Source organism: Scardinius erythrophthalmus, assembly GCF_964197995.2.
Source record: "Scardinius erythrophthalmus genome assembly, chromosome: 6".
Lineage (NCBI taxonomy): Eukaryota > Metazoa > Chordata > Actinopteri > Cypriniformes > Leuciscidae > Scardinius > Scardinius erythrophthalmus.
Window position 1 is genome coordinate 15,622,222 of NC_138226.1, and position 23,755 is coordinate 15,645,976.

The 23,755-nt window shown below is 38.0% G+C and overlaps 1 protein-coding gene across 3 annotated transcripts; it reads left to right on the top strand.

The window, feature by feature from the left end:
* The first annotated feature begins 3,149 nt into the window (after positions 1-3,149).
* Positions 3,150-19,539, top strand: tmtc4 (transmembrane O-mannosyltransferase targeting cadherins 4). 3 transcript variants are annotated; one of them, XM_081367548.1, is made up of 18 exons: positions 3,150-3,173; positions 4,426-4,625; positions 5,142-5,257; positions 5,774-5,990; positions 6,705-6,789; positions 8,624-8,718; positions 8,859-8,951; positions 9,029-9,190; positions 10,930-11,132; positions 11,658-11,832; positions 11,976-12,107; positions 12,399-12,478; positions 12,642-12,749; positions 12,850-12,991; positions 15,262-15,376; positions 18,798-18,910; positions 19,024-19,093; positions 19,315-19,539. In XM_081367548.1, the coding sequence occupies exons 2-18, from the start codon at positions 4,464-4,466 to the stop codon at positions 19,461-19,463; spliced, it is 2,217 nt and encodes a 738-aa protein (XP_081223674.1). In that variant the 5' UTR covers positions 3,150-3,173; positions 4,426-4,463; the 3' UTR covers positions 19,464-19,539. The 3 variants fall into 3 exon arrangements, with proteins under 3 accessions (XP_081223674.1, XP_081223672.1, XP_081223673.1); XM_081367546.1 differs by lacking the exon at positions 3,150-3,173 and adding an exon at positions 3,861-4,314; XM_081367547.1 differs by lacking the exon at positions 3,150-3,173 and adding an exon at positions 3,883-4,066 and having other exon boundaries at positions 4,430-4,625.
* The last annotated feature ends 4,216 nt before the right edge of the window (positions 19,540-23,755 follow it).

Consider the following 23,755-nt stretch of genomic DNA (forward strand, 5'->3'; position numbering starts at 1 on the left):
TGCTTCATTTCACCTGTCATTGCTCCAGTAAGACTGAGAATCTTCCTAATGGCCACGGCAAGGGGCCAACGGCTGCAAGGAGGGGGCAGAGTCAAACACACTTGTGATTTCCTCTCCCAACAGGACTGTGGGCAGCGGGCAAAGGTGTTACTCCTTTAGCTAGAACAGGTAGAACAGACAAATCACTAAACTTTTCTTGACATGAGCCTTATGAGCCTATAAATATGCTAATACATTTTAAATAAATATTTATTAATAAAAAAAATCCAATACAATTATTGTTATTTTCCAAATTATCATAATATATTTTGTAATAAAAATGTTGTATTAAGAAGAAAAAGATTGTAGCTGTATATATATAAAATGCTCCACAAACATAGTTGACCTTTAGTTATTTGTTATACTTCTATCACTGATTTAAACATTATTTAGTCTGATAAATCCTCAGTAACAACAGCTAAAAATTATTTTGTTAAAATTTGTTATTGTCTGCTCAAATGCCAAGTTAAAAGAAAGTATTTCCATTACATCAACTTTATCTGTATAATTGTGGTCATTCAGGTAATATAACAGATTGACTGCATATGCAATACTCTCGATATGAGAAACACGCAGGACAAAGAGTTTACTGGATTAGATTGGATCTGTGGGGGATCCAAATTCATACATTTATTTAGGCCACAAATTGTTCATGATAATAATCGCATGTGTGACAACCGCAATGTAAATAAGGTTATTAGTTTGTGGTGTAATTAGACAGGATGTGAGTCTTCATTCTATGACAGTACAAACGGGACAGAGGCAATTCATTAAGCAGGTAATAGAGCACATTATTGTGCAAATGTTCTGCTTCAGACTAAATCAATCACCACTATAACTGCACATTCTTTCATTAAAGTGAATTACAATGCTGAAAGAGGGGAGAAGACCAGAGCTTGGAACAGCAGAAGGGAAACTAAAGAAAATATCTAAGTTCTTACCTCATTCTGAAGCCAGTGGAGGAGGAACACTTCTTCTGATTCTCGAGATTACAACAGGTTGTAACTACTCTGCTTACTCAGTCTTGATCTCTGTGGTAATTCAAATAACTGGTTTCTGTTAACTTGAGGAATTTCAGTGCTGTTACCCTCTTTGAATTATGTTAGCAGTATGACTGGACAGTTCCATTCACAGCTCTTACAATGTATCATTGCACCATAGGGGAACAAGGGAATGGTTTCACTGCATGCTCAAAGCCTCTATTGATAGTGAAAGCTCTGCCACTGGTGTGAGTGTTTGTGTTTGAAATGTTTGTACCAGGAATCAGAGAGTTACAGCTAATCTCTGTGATGTCATCCCTCATGAGATGGGGACTGGCGTGGCGGAGCTTACTGGCCGCAGTGGTATTTGTGTTGCTGACTGATTAGTGATGTGTCAGCGGTTCAAGAGGATAGTAGGACAATCATTATTACAACATGTTGGCACCATTCTGAAATCTTAAATACTGTATCTCACAAGGTAAACACTAGCCTTCACAATGATCCATAAGAATGGGTTTATTTAAAATTGCAAGTCTAGATTAATGCTCATTTTTTCTGGCCTTTATCCAATTATAAAGCCAAACAGGGAAATACAAATTACACTGTGACAGAACATGTTTAGATATAGGCTACAAAAACACAATTTTAATAGGTTTGAATTTTGATTAGTCACAAGTTGTGGCCCAAATAATGCACCACACACATATACTATTACGGTGACCGGGAGGGAACATGTTCGATTCACTTAGTTTTGTCGTGGCCACAACATATAAACTCGTGGGAACGTCAAAATATCTCATGGGGACGAGATCGTATGTTGAGCGAACAACATCCGTTTCTCGTGGCCAAGACTTAATATGTTGAGGGAACGACATCCGTTTCTCGTAGCCACGACTTAATATGTTGAGGGAACAACATCCGTTTCTCGTGGCTATCCGTTTTATAACATGTGGGAACCGTATCTTAAGTTTATCATAATTTGTTTTTGTTTATTGCCTAAAACAGGACTTCATTCGTGACCCGAGTATTTCATTCAAGCCAGCAAATTTCAGACGAAAAAGCCCATTCAACTTAAGAATGTTCAGTCGTCTTTCATTACGTACCCATATGTCTTAATGCCAAAGACTGCATTATATCTATATATGACATTCCTAATTCAAAGTAAAATGTTATTTCATCAGTCATCTCCATCTCCGACTGCTATGGTTACAGTATTGACCAGTGTGGTACCCGGCCTCAACATAATTCGTGGCCTTCATTCAAAATTTCATTCAAAATATGAAGTCGTGGTCACAAGAAAAATATATCGTTCCCTCAACATATGATCTCGAGGCCACGACTTTACGACTTTCATAATGATCTCGAGATCTGAGATTTATTATCACGTTCCCACGAGTTTATATGTTGTGGCCACGACAAACTAAGTGAACCGAACATGTCACCTCCCGGTCACCGTATACTATGTGTAAATGTTGTAATGTTATTTTCTCACTAAACATCGGAGTCTGATCCAATCACTCTTGATGTTGTTGACTCAGGCTCCATTGTTAAGTTGTGTCTTTAGTATAGGCTACATTGCGTTTGTTTTTATATTGTTAAGTACTTTTATGTTATGCTTTGAAAAATATCTATATATACTGTAAAACATATAATTAGCATTATTATTATTATTCATTGTAGCCTCTAGTGATAATTTCAAAATGGCGGCGCCAGGGGGAATAGACAGACAGTAAAAGAAATGGACACAGCGACCCCATTGGATTCAACGGAGAAAAGTGAAGTCAGTTAGAAGCACTCACTTCCTGATGGCTGACCGTAAACTGAGCTTGACGACGTAGATGTGACGTGAGCAACCTGTCTGTCTTCCAGTAGCTGTGCCAAGAGAAATCTGAATCATTCCCTTCCGAAACTTGCAGAGACGGAGAGTGTGAGTAGGAGGTGTCCATGAGTTAGGAGCAGGAGAAACTTTTGCTAAGTATTCTGATTAATTATTTTGTCATTTTGCCTCCACGTCCCCCCGATTGCCCGCAAGCTTCTCCTCCTGTCCATACGGTAATTTCTCTACTGTGCGACAGAGAGTCGCCTGGTTATGACGCAATCGTTAGCCTACTTTTACAAAAACTGCTTCTACGGGGCCATAATGTAAGATACAAGGTAATGGAGCCTTTTATAAATTTTCGTGTTTCTTTAGAAATAAATAATGGACAAATGGAGTCTTTAAACGCATCAGATGTAAAGTTATTCGCTGTCAAAGTGACGCCGAAATGAATGGGAGTCAATGGAATGCTAACAGCAGGTGATGGTCTGCTAATCAATGGCAGCTCCCGGAGAAGCTTCAGTTTCTGGCTGAAAGATTACCCCCTTGGGAATAGACTTTAAAAAGGGGGCACTTTATACAATAAAGCATCCTTTTATAGAAAACTAATTTGATATTAATATAATATGTCTAAATATATTCTAATGATATTTGTAAAAAATGGCAACAATGCTGGCATCATATCGGAAATGTCCTAACGTTACTTCCCACTTCTGAATGCGTGAGCTTATCGCGTTCACATTTTGACTTGAGAGGACATTCATGTCCAATTTTTAAACCAGAAAACTAGCATAATTCAAATTCCGATAGCACGTGAAGGCATGCAGGCAGGCAGCATTAATCCATAGTTCATTTAGGACATGTTGTTTAAAAAGTTTAGATAAAGTATACCACATCGCACTGCTGCCGCTTAACATTTCATGTGATGTAGCCATTTGCTGTGAATTATTTGTCATTTGTTTGTATGAGTCCTCACATTATTTCCACTTGGCTGGCTCAGGTCACGTGACGTCACAGTCTATTCTTCTCCGCGCGCTAGCAGGAAGTACAGCGAGAGAGGCTCATTCAGGGATCAGCCATCGTCTAGCCACGTATTAAGCATTTATTTTCACATTCGTGGGGTTTCGCGATATGTGCATCGTATTTATGTGACACAGGTGATTTAAAGTCTGTATTGCTCGTCTCCTACAGATTGCACATCGTCTTCTTCGGCGGGCAGACAGTTATTGACGTCAGTGCACGTTTATGCTATTAATATTTGTGAATCATGTTTTGACGATTGACATTCGCGCGCGAGCAGAATATATGTGTAGAAAACGTAGAAAGTGTGAATGGTTTAGTATCCTTTGCTCGCCGTGACAGCCGGTTGCTATGCATTGCATGCATCTGTGTGTATACAACCATGCAGCAGCATAGCATGCAACTGTGCTGAGATGTCACACTGCCTTTTCTAACAGATCTCTTTAGTGCATACAGTAGGTATGTTTCCAGTCTGTTCACCCTTCTTGTAAAATGTTTTGATTTTTGAAGTCTTTTTTGGGGTGTTAGTTGGCTATTTTAACCTCCAACCTGCTTTCTTTGTTCTGCAAGACAGTGGTGGGTCAGAATGAACAGAGATCTCATGAAAGATGGTGCTTTCTGAGCCTTACTGGGATCATCACATCCCCCTGCCAAAACTGGGACCCTTGCACTCCAGGCTGGTCACTGCCTTTGTTGCCCTGATCTGTTTCATAAACAGCCATGATGGGGACTTTGTCTTTGATGATTCAGAAGCCATCATCAATAACAAGGTATTAACCCCTCCCTAAACCCTGATTACTTAAATATCTATTCAGATGTTTATTATGAAAGGAATAGTTTACCTAAAAATCTAAATTCTGATATTGTTTATTTGCCCTCATGTTGTTCCAAACTCAATTCATTGGAGTTGACTATGGATGGTGACCAAGTATTGGCCATTCATTTTAATTGTATGAAAAAAAAAAAAAACAGTTTTGACATTCTGTTTTGAGTAATTTAATTTTTACATTTTGTTCAATTGTGATCTCAACATACATATATTTGCAGACTTTTACATGACATTTTCAACCGATTTCTCCTGTATAGTGTTAAGTGTTGTTGATTGGCTGTTATCTCAAGTCTATTGGATTGCAATATTTTGGGTGTATACATCTAATAATTTTGTAATATTTGCATAATATTTATGCAAAATATTTAAAAGAAATAATTATATTTTCTGCTATATGATAATAAATAAATGTAAGTATTTTTGTTTGGCAAGCCATTGTGATTTCTACACTTTGTAGGATTTGAATCCTGGCACTCCTCTGAGTAACATCTGGAAAAATGACTTTTGGGGAAGTAACTTAAGTAGCAACTCCAGTCACAAATCCTACCGGCCGCTGACTGTCCTGACCTTCAGGTACGTTACCACAAAGACAAAAGTGTCTTTCAATTACTGCTGTGTGACTGATGATTAACACAAGGTAATAGGCCAATTTGCTTATAGTGAATATTGTCAAACCTCTTTGCATGCATTAGATGTGTGGACTTGTAATTTTATTCTCAGTGGGAAATCAAAAGAGGTCCCTCAAGTGCTTCCTCACCAAACGCCACAATAATTGACATTAAAATTGGATGCATATATTGCTTTTTTTTTCAAACTCATTTCAGAATTGTCTTTGGCATTTGACTGCTTACTGTGAGGAAACTATATAGGGGGCGTAATTCATGTCCTGCATGCTGCTAATGAGAATGACATCGTTTTGCATTAGTAATGGCCCGTTATCCCAACTCAACCATAAAAGTTACTCTATAATGCTGCTATGTCTGTATGCCATCATATCTCTGCTTGTTTGTGTTTCAGAAATACAAAACTTTTGTGATCACTGTATTCAAAGTTGGTTTTAATTATTATGGATGTTATTTATTTTCCCAGGATCAACTACCTCTTGGCCGGTGGATTGCATCCAATCGGCTTCCACACTCTCAACGTTGCCCTCCACTGTGTTATTTCTATGTTAATGATCGATGTGTTTGCAATATTAATTGGCGGCCTGGTTCACGATGGAAGAGGGGCGAAACTCAATCTCTCTCCGAAAGCTTCCTTCCTGGCTGCGCTCTTCTTTGCTGCACATCCAGTTCACACGGAAAGTGTAAGTAGAGTGGGAAGACGTGATTCAGCAGGCTGTCTCTGCCCGGTAAACAATCTTTGTCTACAATGCTCCACATCACAATGTTCATTGATGTTGCATGAAATATACATTACAAGGCCTATGGAGAAGAAAGCTTCACGCAGCTGGTGTGCATCACATAGGTGGGCTCTACAGTCAGCCGTGGCTATTAACAGTTACGAACGCTCGCTCTGACCTGCCATGGATGCGTCCGAGCACGGCAGAGACTGGCAATGCTCCAGTATCTGCTCTTTAATCAGGTTCAGAAAGACCGGCCCTGGACCTGGAGGGGGTGAGGTTCAGAAAGACCACTGACTTAGGGCCTACGGGATGTATCAAAGAAGGTGGCCCCAGGACTCCAGCCAGGGCCGACTGCAGTTGTGTAATGAGTGCTGCCTCCTGCCTCCACCGTTAATTTGGCACTGCCAGAAATACAGGCAATTTCACAGACGAAAGGATGGCGAAGGATGTTTTTATGCTGCCCATTTTTGTCTTTAATGTACAAGCAGGATTTCATTAGTTTAGGTGTAGATGTAGAATGCGTAGATGCTATTAAAACAAATGCCCTCGGGGTGGATTTCACAGCCGTGACCTGCTTGATGACGGATGATGCTTGATGTAACAATGTCCTTTAGCTCTCTAAAGTATATAGTTGATCTTATGAATAATCTTTTTTGTTGGCTCTTTGTCTTGTAGGTGGCTGGCATTGTTGGCAGAGCAGATTTGTTGTGTGCCCTCTTTTTTCAACTCTCTTTTCTGGTTTACTGCAGAGCGTTTCAAGGTCAGTTGATAAACTAAAGCACTAGTCTTTGTTACAGTTATTGCAATTTTATATGTTAAATTACAGCAATAAAATTTGAAAGGAATAGTTTTTTTTTTTTTTTTTTTTTTTTTTTTTGGTCATCATTTACTCTGCTGTTCTAAACTTTATTGCATCTGTGGAACATCGTCCTTCGGATGAGGCGTTAAACCGAGGTCCTGACTCTCTGTGGTCATTAAAAATCCCAGGATGTCCTTCGAAAAAACAGTAGGGGTTTAACCCCGTCATCCTGGCCAAATTTGCCCTTTGGCCTCTGTCCATCATCATGGCCTCCTATTCATCCCCATATATACTGATTGGCTTCATCACTCTGTCTCCTCTCCACCAATAAGGTGGTGTTTGTGGCTGTTCTGGTGCACCATGGCTGCCGTCGCATCATCCAGGTGGATGATGCACATTGGTGGTGGTTAAGGAGATTTCCCCATTACATGTAATGCACTTTGAGTGCTGAGAAAAGCGCTATATAAATGTAACGAATAAAAGGAGAAATTTCTAAAAATTGCACTGGTTGCTCTTTTCCTTGAAGTTGGTTTCTGATTTTGACTTCAGGTTTTCAGGATTCAAAAAAGACACAAGCAGCATAAAAGCATCACTAAAGTAGTCCATTTAACTTGTGTACTGAATTGTAAGTCTTCTGATGTCTTACGTTTTATTTTTGTGGACTAAAATTAAGTCATTTTTCAATGACAATTTAACCTCTTTAAAAAGATCATTGGATTCATACAGGTTTTGTGAACTTGATCCACTGAGAATAGATCAGAGTTATTTGTTCATGAACTCTATATACCTCTTTAAAGGGGTCATATAATGTCATTTTTTTGTACAAGCTTAAATGATTCTTTAGGGTCTAAATTAAAAGTTTGTAATATACTTTAATTAAAAATTCTCATTAGTATTGTAAGAAAACACTCATTTTACCTGGTCAAGAACAGCTGTTTTCAGCACGCCGTTTAAGTGCATGTGTCTTTAAATGATAATGAGTTTTGCTCACCCCGCCCCTCTGTTCTGTGCGTACACCGTTTGTAACACAATAACCATAACGTAATATAAAGATAACCATAATATAAAGATTAATATAAAGGTTAATAAAACGTTACACTCACTTCAGTTCTTCTGGAGGTGCAGCAGGAACACGAATAGTTGGTACTGATCCTTTTTTCAAGAGCAGCTTCTTAGCAAAACCAGCTTTATACTGACCCTCGTTTGTAAAGCAGTCTGGTGAAATGATTCGCGCAAACATGAAAGCATTGACGTTGATCGTGGGGAATATTCCCTTCGAAAACAAACTCAGCCACTGCGTCTTCAGCTGTACGGATTTAGGAACATCAATATGACTGCTGTGTTCTTTATTACACCCAAGAACAGAACACCACACCACAATCTCTTAAGAGAAAGAGATCACTCTTGATTTGAGATAGGAGGAAACATTAGAAGATTAAAAAAAACTACTGGATGGATTTTTATCATTTTATGATGGTTGTGTACAGGCACTGCCAACACACATTTCAGTACAATCAACTTGTAAAAGTGCATGTACCATTATATGACCCCTTTAAAGATACTTTTATAGTGCTTTTATGTGCTATTTTAAGATTTAAAGAGTAATTTAATTGTCTAAAAAAGAAAGCAAGTCATACAAGTTTGAACAGTGGAGAAATAATGACTGCATTTACATTTTTGGGTGAATTAATCCTTTAATTTACAGTCACTGCATGTTGGAATATTGCTGAAAATATCTTTTTCTTTGTACCAAGCATACTGTTTCATTTAGTTGCTCTTGAATTTTTCTCTGTAGGTGGTGATAGAAAGTTCTCTGTGTTGTGGATATTTGGCAGCATTCTTCTTTGTGCAGTAGCCATGCTGTGCAAGGAGCAAGGCATTACGGTTTTGGTGAGTGAAAATGTATACTGTACATTTGAGATCTGCAGATCAAATACAGCATATAAATGTTAGATAATCCCATCTATTTTTACAATACATATCCTTGATCATCTATAAAATATTCTTGTTCTTTTCTTCCGTGTCGGAAGGGAGTGAATGCTGCTTTTGATATTCTCATGGTCTGTAATCTGAACATTTATGAACTCGCTCACCGGCTGCTGTCCAGGAGAAAATCAGCTGATGTAAGTGTCTTACTCACAGTCGCTCTTTAGACCCAAACAAACTTTGCATTGATATATACTTTCTCTTTTACACCCAGGTTGGTGGGTTAGTGCAGAGCGGTTTGCTTATGAGGTTGGCTCTTCTCTTTCTTGGTGGTTCCTTTCTTTTGTATGCAAGATGGAGGATCATGGGAACTGGGCCTCCATCTTTCACTGAAGTGGATAACCCAGCATCCTTTGCTGAAAATGTTATCTTAAGGGTAAGCAGTCCTTTCAGTTTGGGTTTTTGAACAGCACTTTTGATTGGGCTGCACAATATTGAAGAAAAATTCAATAACTCTTTAAATAATGCGATTCAATATGCGATAATGTTATTAAACAACAGAAACTGAATAATCAAATGTAAAAATAAAACACTGCTTAGTCTTCACTGAATTAAAGGGTTAGTTCACCCAAAAATGAAAATTCTGTCAGTAATTACTCACCCTCATGTTGTTCCAACTGCATAAGACCTTCGTTCATCTTCGGAACACAAATGAAGATATTTTTGATGAAATCTGAGCCATAGGCTGCTATGTGACCGAAACTTGCTGGCCCAGAAAAGTTATTAAAGAGATCGTTAATATAGTCCAAGTGACTCCAGTAGCTCAATATTAAGTATATCAAGCGACGAGAATACTTTTTGTGCGCAAAAACAAACAAAAATAACGACTTTATTCCACTATTCATTTCCTTCTCTCTGGACCTCTAGTTGGTTCGCGTAGTGTTTTTGCGCAGCGCGTCTGTGTTACACGTCACCACGTAGGCTCACTATTGGCCGACGCCGGTCATGTGTGTGATGCGTGATGACGTGCAACACAGACGCGCTGCGCAAAAACACTACGAGGCCCAGAGCGAAGGAAATGAAAAGTGGAATAAAGTCATTTTTTTTTTTTGTTAGCAGCCTATGGAGGATTCAGACATGGCTCAGATTTCATCAAAAATATCTTAATTTGTGTTCCGAAGATGAACGAAGGTCTTACGCGGTTGGAACAACATGAGGGTGAGTAATTACTGAAAGAATTTTCATTTTTGGGTGAACTAACCCTTTAAATACAGTATATACTGATTCCTATTAAAGCTGCTGTCACTTTAAGAGCTGCATGGATCCAGATATTGTTATGTGTGCTTTCTTTCTCAACTTTTTACTCCACTTAAGACATAAATGACTTGTTAACATGAATACTCACAAAGTTTGGCAATTTGCATAATTTGTGTGTTTTTGGTCATATAAGCTGCGGAAGAGAACTGAAATCGCGATTATGTGCTGTCCTAGTGACTACTTCCCGTGCACATGAGTACATCGCTTTATTGCGCCTAATAACATTAAGCATGTCGTATATATATATATATATATATATATATATATATATATATATATATATATATATATATATATGTATATATAAATAGACATATATATATATATATATATATATATATGTATATATATATATATATATGTATATATATATATATATATATATATATATATATGTATATATATATATATATATATATATATATATATATATATGTATATATATATGTCTATTTGCTGCTGTCTGTGTCAACCTAAAACTTAGACTTCTTAAAAACTTAAAAACGTATTAAAATATCATGAGCCATTTGCAATATTCCAATAATTTCTATACATTATGCAGCCCTATCTTTTGAAGTTGTTTTTGATAATATGCTTGTGATACTGTTAATATGTATTTTTACTATACATTTTATATCAATGTATTTTTGTAGTTAAAAATTGTATTTAGAAGAAAAAAAGACTTGTTTACATGACACTGTATATGTATATAAATAATTATAAAAATAATTAGTAATATAATAATCATTTTAAAATGTATTCATAAACTGTCCTCTTTAATATAACTTCTTGGTCATTTTTCCCCATGCAGACTGTGTTTTCACATGTTCCTCTTCTCTGCTCTCCTTCTCTCTTCAGATTGTGAACTATAATTACTACTACTCCTTGAATGCCTGGCTGCTGCTGTGTCCCTGGTGGTTGTGTTTTGATTGGTCAATGGGCTGTGTGCCTCTGATTAAATCAGCCACTGATTGGAGGATTGTCTGGCCTCTTGTGCTATGGTGCTGTCTGATGGGCTTGGTAAGCCAAGCTCTGTGCTCACAGGACAGCAATAAAAGAAGGTAAGCACTGTATCAAAACAAGACATGCTTTGTGTAGTGATGATTTGAAGAAGACAGCCTAGTTGTTGTTACGTGAACATTTATTTCTATACAGTTGTCATACTGTAATAGTACTTTAAGACTTCTTTAAATGGATAGATCACATATATTACTTGTATCATTTAAATCCAATCCTGTTTTCTTTGTTTCAAGCTGATGCTCTGAAGCTTGATCTTCAGAGCTCAAAAAATGCCCAATTCCACCTTCAGAACTCAAACATATCATAAACACTTATATCCGCAAGAAATGGAGAGCTGAATGGCATCAGTGTATAACAAACAAACTTTACAAAATCAATTCTGTTGTTGGTGTAAAACATTGTGTCCAATTAGAAAATTGCTGGGATTATATTACCTACACCTGCTGTCGAATAGGGCACTCCAGACTAACTCATGTTTCTGTTAATGGGTGAAGATCCAAATGAACAACATTTATTTGAAAACTTCTTTACTGTCACTCTTGATCAATTTAATGTGTCCTGTTTAGGACTCTGACGTTTGGCTTGGTACTGCTGGTCATTCCATTCTTGCCAGCCAGTAATCTGTTCTTCAGGGTGGGGTTTGTGATAGCAGAGCGGGTGCTGTACCTCTCCTCAGCGGGCTACTGCCTCATTCTTGCCTACGCTGTGGGCTACTGTTGCTGCCACTGGAGGAAACACAAGGTATGTGACCTGTTCTACTTCCTGTTCAACCTGTTCAATTTCCCACTTATCACCTCCTAATATTCACCATCAGACCATAATTCACTGTAACTAATGTTCCGTTGAGTTTGTGTTCACGTCTCGTGTCTGTGGGATGACCGCAGAGGCTGCTGAGAGCGGCCACGTTGACGCTGCTGTGTGTGAACGTGGCTCGCTCTGCACAGCGCAGTCAGCAGTGGAGGTCTGAACAGAGTCTCTTCACCAGCGCCCTGTCTGTCTGCCCGCTCAACGCCAAGGTGAGACTGCACACCTTCCCCTTCATACTGCAGTTTAACTCCACTCCATTGGTGAAATCCATTATGGTAACTTCAGCTTACCCATCAACACCCAAAATGCCTTGAGGAAGAGACTGAACTGAACCTGTAATAAGTGTTCTGTGAGTCAGTCTGGATTTGAAGCATCAGCTAAAAAAATAAAAATAAAATAAATAAATAAAATATTTGTTCTCAATTGTATTCAGTCCAGTTTTGCACACCAGTGAGTTCATTAGCTTGATGAGCTCTCTAACTTTCTCCTTCCTTGCACAGGTGCATTATAATGTTGGCAAAAGCCTTGCTGACAGAGGCAACCAGAGTGCTGCTGTCAAGTACTACAGGGAGGCAGTGAGGTAAAAAAAAAAGAAAGAAAAAAAAAGTCATGATTGCATCATATTCGGTTTGGCAAACACTCAAATCTTTCCACTTTCAACAGTGCAGTGTAGTGTCTATTATGCGACATAAATTAGTTCACCTTATTTCCATACATGCCTTTTCTGTTTGTTGTTGGTACAGATTACACCCCAAGTACGTTCATGCTATGAATAATCTTGGCAATATATTAAAGGAAAGAAACGAGTTAAGGGAAGCCGAAGAGCTCCTGTCAGCTGCGGTTTATATCCAGTGAGTAAAGATTTTGAGTTCAAATATATCAGTGCTGTTGTCATGAAGCCTTAATTCATCCTTGTAAATCATTCTGCTGTGTTTCTTTGATTTGGTTTAGGCCTGATTTTGCTGCAGCTTGGATGAATTTGGGTATTGTTCAGAACAGTCTGAAAAAGTTTGACAAGGCTGAACAGAGCTATCGGAATGCCATTCGATTCAGGAAAAAGTACCCAGACTGTTATTATAATTTGGGACGTCTGGTAAGCGATTTGTTTTCTCTGTAATTTACATACAGCCTTCAATGCATTTAAAGCATGTTTTCTTTCTTATGATAGACATTTCCCCATATTCCCCATAAACATCAATTTCATTAATCTGAACAGCATGGATTTTTATTATGTCTAGTGTGCTTTTGGTCCTTAGCTATTATATTCACTCTTCCTGTATCAGTACAAACCAACATGGTGCAATTTATTATCAATTATGGCAAGAAATTGGCTATTCCGCTCTAAATATTGCCAATTTGATGTGTAATGACATGCTATTTTTGTGTTAATGAAGATTTGATTCCTGTACTCTATGAATTATCAACTTCAGAGCAGTTTTATCTAGGGGTGTAACGATACACTCATGTCACGATTCGATACAAATTGCGATACTGAGCTCACAATACAATACTATTGTGATATTTCAAGCCAAAATAAAGGAGAGGTTTTTATTATTATATTTACTTTATTATTATTATTATTATTATTATTAAAATAATAATATTATTATTATTTTATAATTATCAGGACCCAAATATTCCCCCCATTGCATTATTATACATTAAATACAACATTATATATAGTAGTTTAATGGAGTAATGTCAAAGAAATGCCATAAACTTGTACGCAGTAATCGCACTTCCAATGCAGGCATTTGTTGGATCTCTTGCACAGAATGTCCCGGAGCTTGCTATGTCCCGCTTCTCCTGCTATTAATGCACAATACATATAAGAATAAACCATCAAAAACGTTTTGAATAATCATAATACTAAAACTAAATGTGAGATGGTGATTTAAAATTATGTTTGTGCTTTCACTTTGAGGAGTGTTGTTTAGTGCCTTCAAATGATCGATGCAATCAATCACAGTTCTAATCGCAAGAAAGCTTGTCAAAATGACTATTCCCAAACTGTCAATGGCTAGTACATACAAAAATTTTAATTCTGGTTTTATTCTTTCTCATGTTGTTTTTGCTTGTCACGCAAGCATTTGAACGTCCGTGTTTACCGTTTACTTTAGTATGCGCATTGTTGTAAATCTGTTCGTCATATAAAGCCATCGTGTCTCTTCAAAATACTTGCACTGCGTCCGAAATCAAATACTTCCATATTATATATCAACACCAACAGAATACATAAGTTGCGTCCCAAATGACGCAGTATACACTATGTACTTACTTTATGCACTATGTACTCATCCGTGTATGGTTTTTATTAGGTTATTTTGTCATTCAACATCGGAGTCTGATGCCCCTCCCTCTCTGCTATGTAATAAAAGTTGCAACAGTCACAGCTGAGTGCATGAAGTGTCCAACATTCCACACTTTTCCGTTAATTTAGTGCATTATCCAGGTATTTAAATGTTTTTTGGGGGGATATTTCAGTGTGAATTCACTATTTGCGCTATTTATACTTAAAAACGTCATAGAATAGTGCATAAGTACGTGAATTGGGTTGCACTTATAGTAAAGTCCCCGGATGACCTACTACTTCTGGCGAGATTTTGAAGTGCGCATTAAATGGACACTTTACTATCCCATGAAACCACTAGAGGGGATTTATGAATTGAAGTTAAGCGTAGGGCGCATGATGACATGGATGTAGTTTGTCCGGATTACATTCATACTATATAGAACATACTTTTTTAATGGTTGTGAAGTAAGTTCAAATTCTAATGTAGTACCTACTCAGATTGTATGCGATTTCGGATGCACCGTTGGATTTGGATTAGACCACTCGATTGATTATTTTTACGATGCCATTATGATTTTTTTTGTAGATCTTTTAAGTTTTAGAGGAATGGACTTCAAATAGAGGGACAGAAATATCTCAGGTTTCATAAAAAATATCTTCATTTGTACTTGGAAGTTAAACGAAAATTTTATAGGTTTGAAACAACATGGGGGAGTACATGATGACAGAATCTACATTTTTGGGTGGATTACTTTATAAATACAGTAAGCTGAGACTCTATCACGAATCATATCATTTACATCAACAATAAATGTCGTCGCGTTTTCACATCTCGATATAACAATGTATTGTTACACCCTTAGTTTTATCAAAGATGTGGACTAGTGGTTAATAAACACGCTTCAGAGTCGTGTTGAGCTTTGTTGCTTATGCAGGAAATGCTAGTTTGAATCCCACCTAAATCATTTCATTGCCCTTTCCCTCCTTGTTTCCTCCTAGAATAAAATTATTTAACAAATGACAGTGTAAAGCATAAGACTTTTTTGGGTGCTTGTTTGTTTTATCTCTAGTATGCAGACCTGAACCGCAGCATTGACGCACTAAATGCCTGGAGGAACGCCACCATGCTGAAGCCTGACCACAGCCTGGCCTGGAACAACATGGTCATACTGTTGGACAACACTGGTAAGGTGGAGTTGGAATTTATTTGGTTTGATTAAAAGGTCAGTTCATCCTGTCACAAAAAGGGAAAATTAGTATACTTGTTGCTGATGTACTACATGTAGTCTGGAATACTTGATTCTGATTGGTCTGTTGCTTCATTCCATGGTCAATTATTTTATATAATGACTGCTAATTATTTAATTATACATCGTCTGGACGAAACTGGACAAGTGTAAATGCATCTGGTTGTTGAAACCACATGTGTAAATTTTACTCCTCCCAAAAATGCTAAAAAATAAATGTGTGAGAGCGTGTTATAGGCTATATGTCATGTTATAGCCAGATATGACGATGCTACTGCAGCACACATCACCGCAGATGAGCAGCTGAGCATCTATTCATTAAGCCAACGTGCAAACTATCGCAAATCAAAGTGAAAGTAAGTTGCAGACTCTTAACACACAATCATCATCTTTAAAAGTAAAGAAACAAAATGATCTTACCAAGGCTGTTGCCGCTCTCTTTGATTTTGAAATTTTAGCTGATGATCAATAAAATGCAGCTCATATCTGTTGCTTTCGGTGACGTGCACTCCATTAAATCTGCATATAGCGCGGGAATTGAAGATCGGATTTATATCCGTTTTGCAAAAACACATTTATGTGACCAGGTGTAAATTTAAACGTTTTGATAAATCAGATAGCTATCCGATCTGAGAAAACGCATGAAGTGGCCAAGTGTAAACAGCCCCTAAAATAATTTTAACTTCTTTCAGTTTTTCATGTTTATTTGTTTGTTTAATTGGTGTATATATGTGCGCTAGTGAGCCTTACATTGGGGTCCTTATCGGAGTTCAGTTTGTGGACTGTACGTAGTCTTTTGCATGTATCACAGTTTAACAATGCAGTATAGATTCGTATTGTTAAGTACAGACAGGGCCAGTCATGTATGTATAAGCTGAGTGAATGTTCTCATTAAACGTGACCTTGACCCTGCCCTTGGGGGTAAACAGATGATCTTGGCTTCCTCCCAATTCTTCCCGCCTTGTCGTTTTCGTCTGGTGTGTCCCAAGTATAGCCGTGGCTCATAGCTGTGTGTGTGATAGAAGGAGAGAGAGAGGTGTGAACTTCCATTCTGCAGATGCTGAGCGTCAGGTGCACGCTGCCACATGGGGCCATGCTGCATAATTAGTTCACCCTTTACAACAATTAACTCCTGCACCCCATCTTCACCCCCTCTTCTCGTCACAGACCCTACACGGATACCTTAGCAACTTAGTTTCTATTAGAATTGTCCGGTAACCTTTATAAGGTTTTGTCTTTGTTTGATATAATTAGCACATTGAGTAATATAGTTGGGCAAGTTTAACATACTTTGGGATGTGTTACAATTTACAGTCAGAACCATAACTTCAAACAAAAGTAGAATTCAGAATAATAAATGTTTAACTCAAACAGTAGAAATGTAGTTAAAAATAATCACGTCAACGGTTCAGAAGAACTGATTCAGAGAAAAGAATCAAACTTACCACTTTTGGCATTTTTCGATTCATGAAAGTTTTGAAACTAGTCTAATGACAGCCTTTGGAAAAAGTAATTGTCAATTAAGAAACATGAAAATGTTATTTACTGTGTTTCTTGAATTTGTATCACCAGCAAAAATGATTGCAGATATATTTAGAATTTTGTTTATTGACCAGCCCTACTAAAAAATAAAAAATAAAAATACATCAATATGGTTAAATTAACTATATATATATATATATATATATATATATATATATATATATATATTAGTTAATTTAACCATATTTATATGCATATATTTCTGTGCCTGTGTTTTTATTATTATGAAGGAACAATTTCCCCAAAAATTGCCGTTTTGACGAGATATTACAGGATTAACAGAGGATGTCTTTTCCGGGAAATGCCGGCATAAGAACCCAACATGATTAGACCGGAAGAGCAAGAATCAACAATGCTTGAAATTTATGTATTAAAAGCCTTGTGTGTTGTTTTAAAGCCACTCTTCCCTGCCGTGTGGAGAATGGCGCGATTCCCTGACAGAAGCCGTTTATTCAAACGCGTCTCCCAGGCAGGTTGGCCCTCCCTGGAGAGTCTTGGCACGGCCCATTTTCCTTGCCAAAAAAACAACAACAAAAAAACATCCTGGCACCAGCATCTTCACCCTCTGCATTTTCCAGTCCCAATTGATCCCCAAACCCCTCCCAAATATAAGTCAATTATTGCAACCAGGAAATTGGAGTTTTCTCCTGCTATTGTTTCCTTGTAAAGGTATCAAGAAAGTGTGCGAACATAAACCATGAGTCATATTTAGGTTTCAACAGTGAGGAATAATCCTCAGCAGCTCATGAATTTGTTAAGGGCCAGCCAGTGAGAGAAGATCTATCTGAGCCTGTGGTCAGAGGGAGTTTTGACATCCAGATCAATAAGTCAGTAGCCCTTGTGTTGCCCTCTAATTAGGAAGCTAAAAGAATCAGCCATGTGTGGAGTGGAAAAACTCTCTTCTGGAAGCTGCTGACACACCAGAGCAATCCGCTCTGCAAAGTCAACAGAAATTACAGAAGGACGGTATACAATTCTCTGTTTGTGACATTTTGAACTATATATAAAAATGTAATCAATTTTCTCCTTCATAATTCCTAGGCCAATTTTATTGCTGTAAATGGTTTAAAACACAACAGACACTTTTTTTCTGTTCAAAAGTCTGGCACTAAACACTAATTATAATGTTCTTTATTTTAAATGGCTAGATTTTTACATTTTATAAAGAAAATGTGAATGGTTTACCTGTGCAAAAATCCATACTAGGCTGTTCCAAATGATAGCCAGAGCATGATGTGCAACCGCTAAGGCGTTCTATGTGATCTTAGCACGTTGCTAGGGTTCTGAGTGGTTGCTAGGTGGTTACTTACACTATGTAAGTTAGTAGTCACTGAAATTCTAGTCCCTAGATATTGCTTGGGTTCGTCCTTCAGTGTAACAGACGCTATGCATGATTCTGCCTTTAGCCTTGGTGGCCGCAGCAACTTCTGGTGCGGCACAGTTTATGAAAATTAAGATTACATTTTCTCGCAAAAAACTGTCCCAAAACAGGTCGAAGCAATATTTATATTATCTACCTTCATGCTAAAGGTATTTAAAGCTTCTGAAGTTCATTACTAAGAAGTTATATACTAAAAATGCTATATATAATATGATTGTTAGTTATTAGAAATATGGGAGAATACTATACAAGAAGCTCATGTAGCACTGAGGTTTAAGCAAAATACGTAAGCATTTTGTATGTAAGTTATTTTGTTTGTTTTTTTTCTCCCCCATTTTATCACCAACCAAAAATCATTATGCCTAATCTTTTGGAAAAGTAAATGCCCAGTGGGTTAAGCAAGGTAACTATCTAATGTTTTGTCTTTTCATGAAAGGCAATCTGGCTCAGGCTGAGCTGATTGGAAAGGAAGCATTAAAGATATTGCCAAAAGATCACACCATCATGTTCTCCCTCGCCAATGTCCTTGGGAAACAGGAAAAATACAAGGTTAATACAAACTTTTTTCAGTGTAGTGTTGCTTCCTCTGTGAAAATGTTACTCAAACAATTTCTTTGACACAGAAGGAACTTTATAATAACCAATGTTCCTTTTACTCCCAGGAGTCGGAAGGATTCTTTCTTAACGCTCTGAAGATCAACCCAAACGTTGCCAGTTGCCATGGTAATCTTGGTAAGTCCCCCAGGATCCCGCTGGCACTTCAGTATTGTCACAAAAACAGTTGTGCAAGTTTTGACTCCTGCAATGTTACACGATACAGGGATAAATCGGTGCGATTGAATCAATAAACAAAGCGAAGTGGCTATGATTCGTCTCCCATTCACTGGGGACCGATGCTGAGTTACTGTACAGTCCCTTGATTTAAGTGACAGGTCTTTTTTGTGTTCCTGCAGCTGTTCTTTATCACCGTTGGGGAAAACTAGACTTGGCAAAGCGGCACTATGAACTGTCTCTTCGACTGGATCCCAGCGCCCCAGGGACCAAGGAAAACTACAACATGCTGAAACGCAAAATAGAACAGAGGCAAAGGACTATTGGATAACACTGTTTTTGATAACTGCATGCCACAGAAGTCTTTGTATGGTCTCTACATAACTGAATAAATGAATTCAAATCTAATTAATGTTCACTTTTGTCTATTATGAATATTCCCACCTCACATGGTTGCTTCAATTCTGGCCAGATTATAGTCTTTTTAAGGTCAAGACTACGGTTTCTTAAGCGGCTCAAATGAGTTTGTCACGTGTAACTGTAGTCTCAAGACATATGGAACATATCCACTATCTTGACTTTCATCTTTGACCTCATGTTATGTCAGCTGGGCCTCTATTTATTAGTCTGTTACACTTTGTAATTGCAAAGTATGTTACTCTTGGCTATTCACCAAGAACGTACCCCACTGTGGACATTGCAACAAATTGCGTTTTAAAATGTCGAGTTACCATGAGTCGCACACACCGCTATAGGCCAATGGTTTTTGTTAGCATGTTTGTTTACACGCCTTCCGTGGTATCTGACATACGTGTCTCGAGGACTGGATCATGGCCTATTGTTCCTCCGAGTCCTCTGTAGTTAATGTCGGAAAGGTGTTTTGCGAGTCGCTGTTCTGATGTGCCGAGGCCGGGGCCGTAGGGTCACCCGAAGTAGGAAGCCGGCAGCCATGACAGCAAAGAAAACAGCGAAGCTCAGAATGGGGGCTTCAAAGGAGATGGAACGCAGTCCCTAGGGGCATCTCACACATGCTGGCTGCTCTTGAAAGTTAGTGAGCTGAGCGAGGGCTGACCTCGAGACAACTTCAGTCAACAAGTCTCCTTCTTAGTTTAAAGTGCATCGTGCTTTTATTTTTTCACCTGCTTCCTCGAGCCAACGGGACACTTTTGAAGACCAAGGATCGCAAAGATGATGCTGCTAAGATGACAGGGTTGTTGGTTCTAACGATACCATCCTTAGATCTGAAATATCAGCCTGCAGATATAATATATAGACAAAGGTATTACTAGAATCACTCTTTTGAACAACAAAAAAAGCTTTGAATTATAGTGGTAACCACTGTCTGTCTGAATTTTCATGCTATTCTTCTACTTCCCTTCACACTGCTGAAATTGAACCAACAAGGGTGGACCGGTGTCTTTCCACCTTTGCTTGAATTTCACACATGTTGTACCCGCAATATTTTCATAGTGTTGCATAGAAGGATTACTGTGTCCAGTTCTGTTTTTACACATTACTGAGTTTAAAAGTGTGGAATCCATTGGATCTCTGCCTAGCCTCAGAGAAAGTGAACAGTTGTACTAAAATGCATGGATAGGAGGTCCATTGGTTCTTGAAAAATACAGCAAGTTAACAACAACAACAAAAAACACAGTGCTATACAGTATGTGAAAAACTGAATGCATTTGAACATTTTTGGATCATGGAGGTTCGATAAAGGATGATCAAAGTGCAGGTATTCTGGGGACAAAGGAACCAGTACAGTGTTATATCAAGTGTAATTACATAATTCACAAGCTGGAGAGACAAATTAATGTGGCAGAGAACATCTACCTGTCGAGTTTACCTTGAAGGTCAGGGCCACTTTAATGTAAAGTCACCAAGGCTGCATTTATTTGATCACAAATTCTATAAAAACTGTAATACTGTTTTATAAGTGTTTTCTATTTGAATGTGTTTTAAAATTTCAGCGTCATTACTCCAGTCTTCAGTGTCACATGATCTTTCAGAAATCATTCTAATATGCTGATTTGGTGCTCAAGAAACATTTGCTGCTTGATTTTTTTTTTTTATAACCTTTAAAACAAAACTCAGGTGAAAAATCTAAAGCAGAACAGTATCTTTGATTCTCTCTAGCAATGAACTTATGAAGCGTGCTAATTTTAACCTAAACTCAAAAGTATGTGGACTATGTTGCTATAGGAATATCACAGCATGACAATTCATTCATTAATTGCTGATCTGAGGTGCTTTATAAAATGGTTCTAGTATGATTTAAGTGGACTAAATTAGATAGAAAACATGTGAAAACTTAAATATTTTCCATGTTAAAATCAAACCATTATGAACCAATTTCAGTTGAGACCCCCTCTCCAGTTCAAACCAGTAACAATCAGGCTAAGCTTCGTCGTTTCCACATCAGCAGTTCTAGGAGTTGTCTGTGATCCTTTGAATCCAAGAGTCTGTAGAGAGAAAACAAGTCTTTTTTTTTTTTTTTTTTTTTTTTTTTTACAGTCAGTGACCTGAGGTTTATTTAAGCTTCAGCACTTTGGCTAGCTCGTAGTAGTGTAACACTTGACACGTGCCGCTTTGTGAACGCCGCTTGGCCCCACTGCATGTTTAGATGAACAAGCCCTGAATCACATTTTACAGCTCAGAGCTCCTCTGACAGACTGCTAATCAATCTGACAGGATGTTGTCAATGTTGCTCTTCTAACATGCTCCCTGGCCCACCCTGCAGTCCTTTAAACAAAACTAATGGGTTGTGATGTCGGCTCTCCGACTTCCAGTCTAATTGATGTACATTTTGCAGATCTTCCCAGAACGGTAGCCGCCATCCGGCACGGTACATCCGCTCCTCTGACACCGGGTCAGGATTCACGCATACGTGTGATTATTAGGATGGCACTCATTAGGGAGCATCTTGCCTGACACTGTCGTTGCCCCGCTCTAAGGAGCATTCCACGAATTACTGCGATACACTGCCCAGCATTTTAAAAAGGACTGATTGTCACACGCGATGCCGCCGCCACTACCACCACCACCACCACCAGTCCCTGCGTCCACCTCTGCCCTACTGTGATTAATTGTTCGCGATGGGGAAGTAGAGGCCATTGATGCCAGCTGCTGGTCTGTGTTTGTTGAATTAATATCATGGACATTTTCTGCCAACACTGCCCTGTCATTCACAAGTCCTTGAGACATGAAACAAGTTTAGACGCATGCTTGGGTGTATTTTTTATATTTTCTGATTCATTATGTATTTATTTGATTCAGTTAAAACCAATTATATGTTGAAAAAAGAAATATTTTAAAGCAAATAAATAGAAAAATTTGTTTAAAATATGTGCCAAGTACTTTTTCAACCAGAACTAGTAATGCCTTGTCATAAAAAGGTTAAAATAACTGATATTTTAAGAGATTTCTTGACCTTGACATGCAGGGCCCTTTAGTTTCCTTTTTTTTTTTATGTTCAACATAAAACAAATAGCCCCCAAACTATCTAAATGGATAAAAAAAAAAACCAGACTGAAATATATTTTCTAGAAAAACAAACTTTTGACTTGTATTGATAAGCATTTTTTCTAAAAATATTTTTTTTTCTAAGAAATAATAATCAAAGTTTGTAATTTAAATCAAAGAAATCATTCTTTTTCTATATTTTTTGGGAGCATAAGCCCCCAAATATCTAAATCAATTTTAATACAGAATTTAGATATATTCAAGTAACTATGTATGATTGCATTTGATGTATTTCTAGATAAATACACTGAGAAAAAAAAAAGGATCAGATATTGTTAGTAAATTTCATACTTTTCTTACAACTTTTTTACAGTGAGATAGAACAAAAAAAAATGAGGGTCGTGATCTAGTTGACAACTTAATACCATAAAACAAAAAAAAAAAAAAAACGCCAGTATAAAAGCCAGTCTGGTTGTTTTCCTCGGGGAGGCGAATGGAGAGAATATTTTTAAGGGAGCCCTCTCAGCTGTTTTGCACAACAAAATGAGATGCTCTGGATCTTACTGAAAAAAAAAAAAAAAAATGGTGCACTGAGATAGAAATTTATTAACTGGCACCAGTTAATGTGTGCATTATTCATTTCTGGTAAGCATGAAAAATGATTTAAAGAGGTTTGAAATTGCAGCTGCAAAGGCTGACTGCACCGAGCCAAACTTGTTCATTTGATCCTTTAGAGGTGCAGAGGGGTGTGATCTGCTCTCTGGACAGGGTTTACAGTAACAGCTGTGCTCCTCTCACAAGGGGGCGGCCACTCGGCCGGGCGGTGGGCCGCTCTGAACAGATGGAAAAATACATCAGAGCTCTCTCACTGTTATTAAAAACACACTATCCTCTGCTTTTTAGGCTTTAAGGCGGGCGGGGGTGAATAGGGCGGGACGGGATCGAATGGAATGGCTGTTGGGTAATTTCTTATCATCTTGTTTTCCAGAAATCAGAGAAAGGTATTTGTCTCATGTCAGTCGCGGAGGGCTTCTTGCGTTCTTTGTGTCTGTGTGTTTTTCTTGGTCTCTCTCTCAGCACCACCCCTCTTTAGCTCAGCGAGGGCAGCGAGGAGGAAACGGTGCCAGTGGCATATGGCTTGCCACTGCGCTAAACATCCAT

Bases quoted from the DNA above. Each gene is read 5' to 3' on its own strand.
- tmtc4 (XM_081367548.1), top strand. From the start codon at position 4,464: ATGGTGCTTTCTGAGCCTTACTGGGATCATCACATCCCCCTGCCAAAA. The intron at 12,479-12,641 runs GTAAAAAAAAAA...TTGTTGGTACAG, and splicing joins TACTACAGGGAGGCAGTGAG to ATTACACCCCAAGTACGTTC. The intron at 12,750-12,849 runs GTGAGTAAAGAT...GATTTGGTTTAG, and splicing joins TCAGCTGCGGTTTATATCCA to GCCTGATTTTGCTGCAGCTT.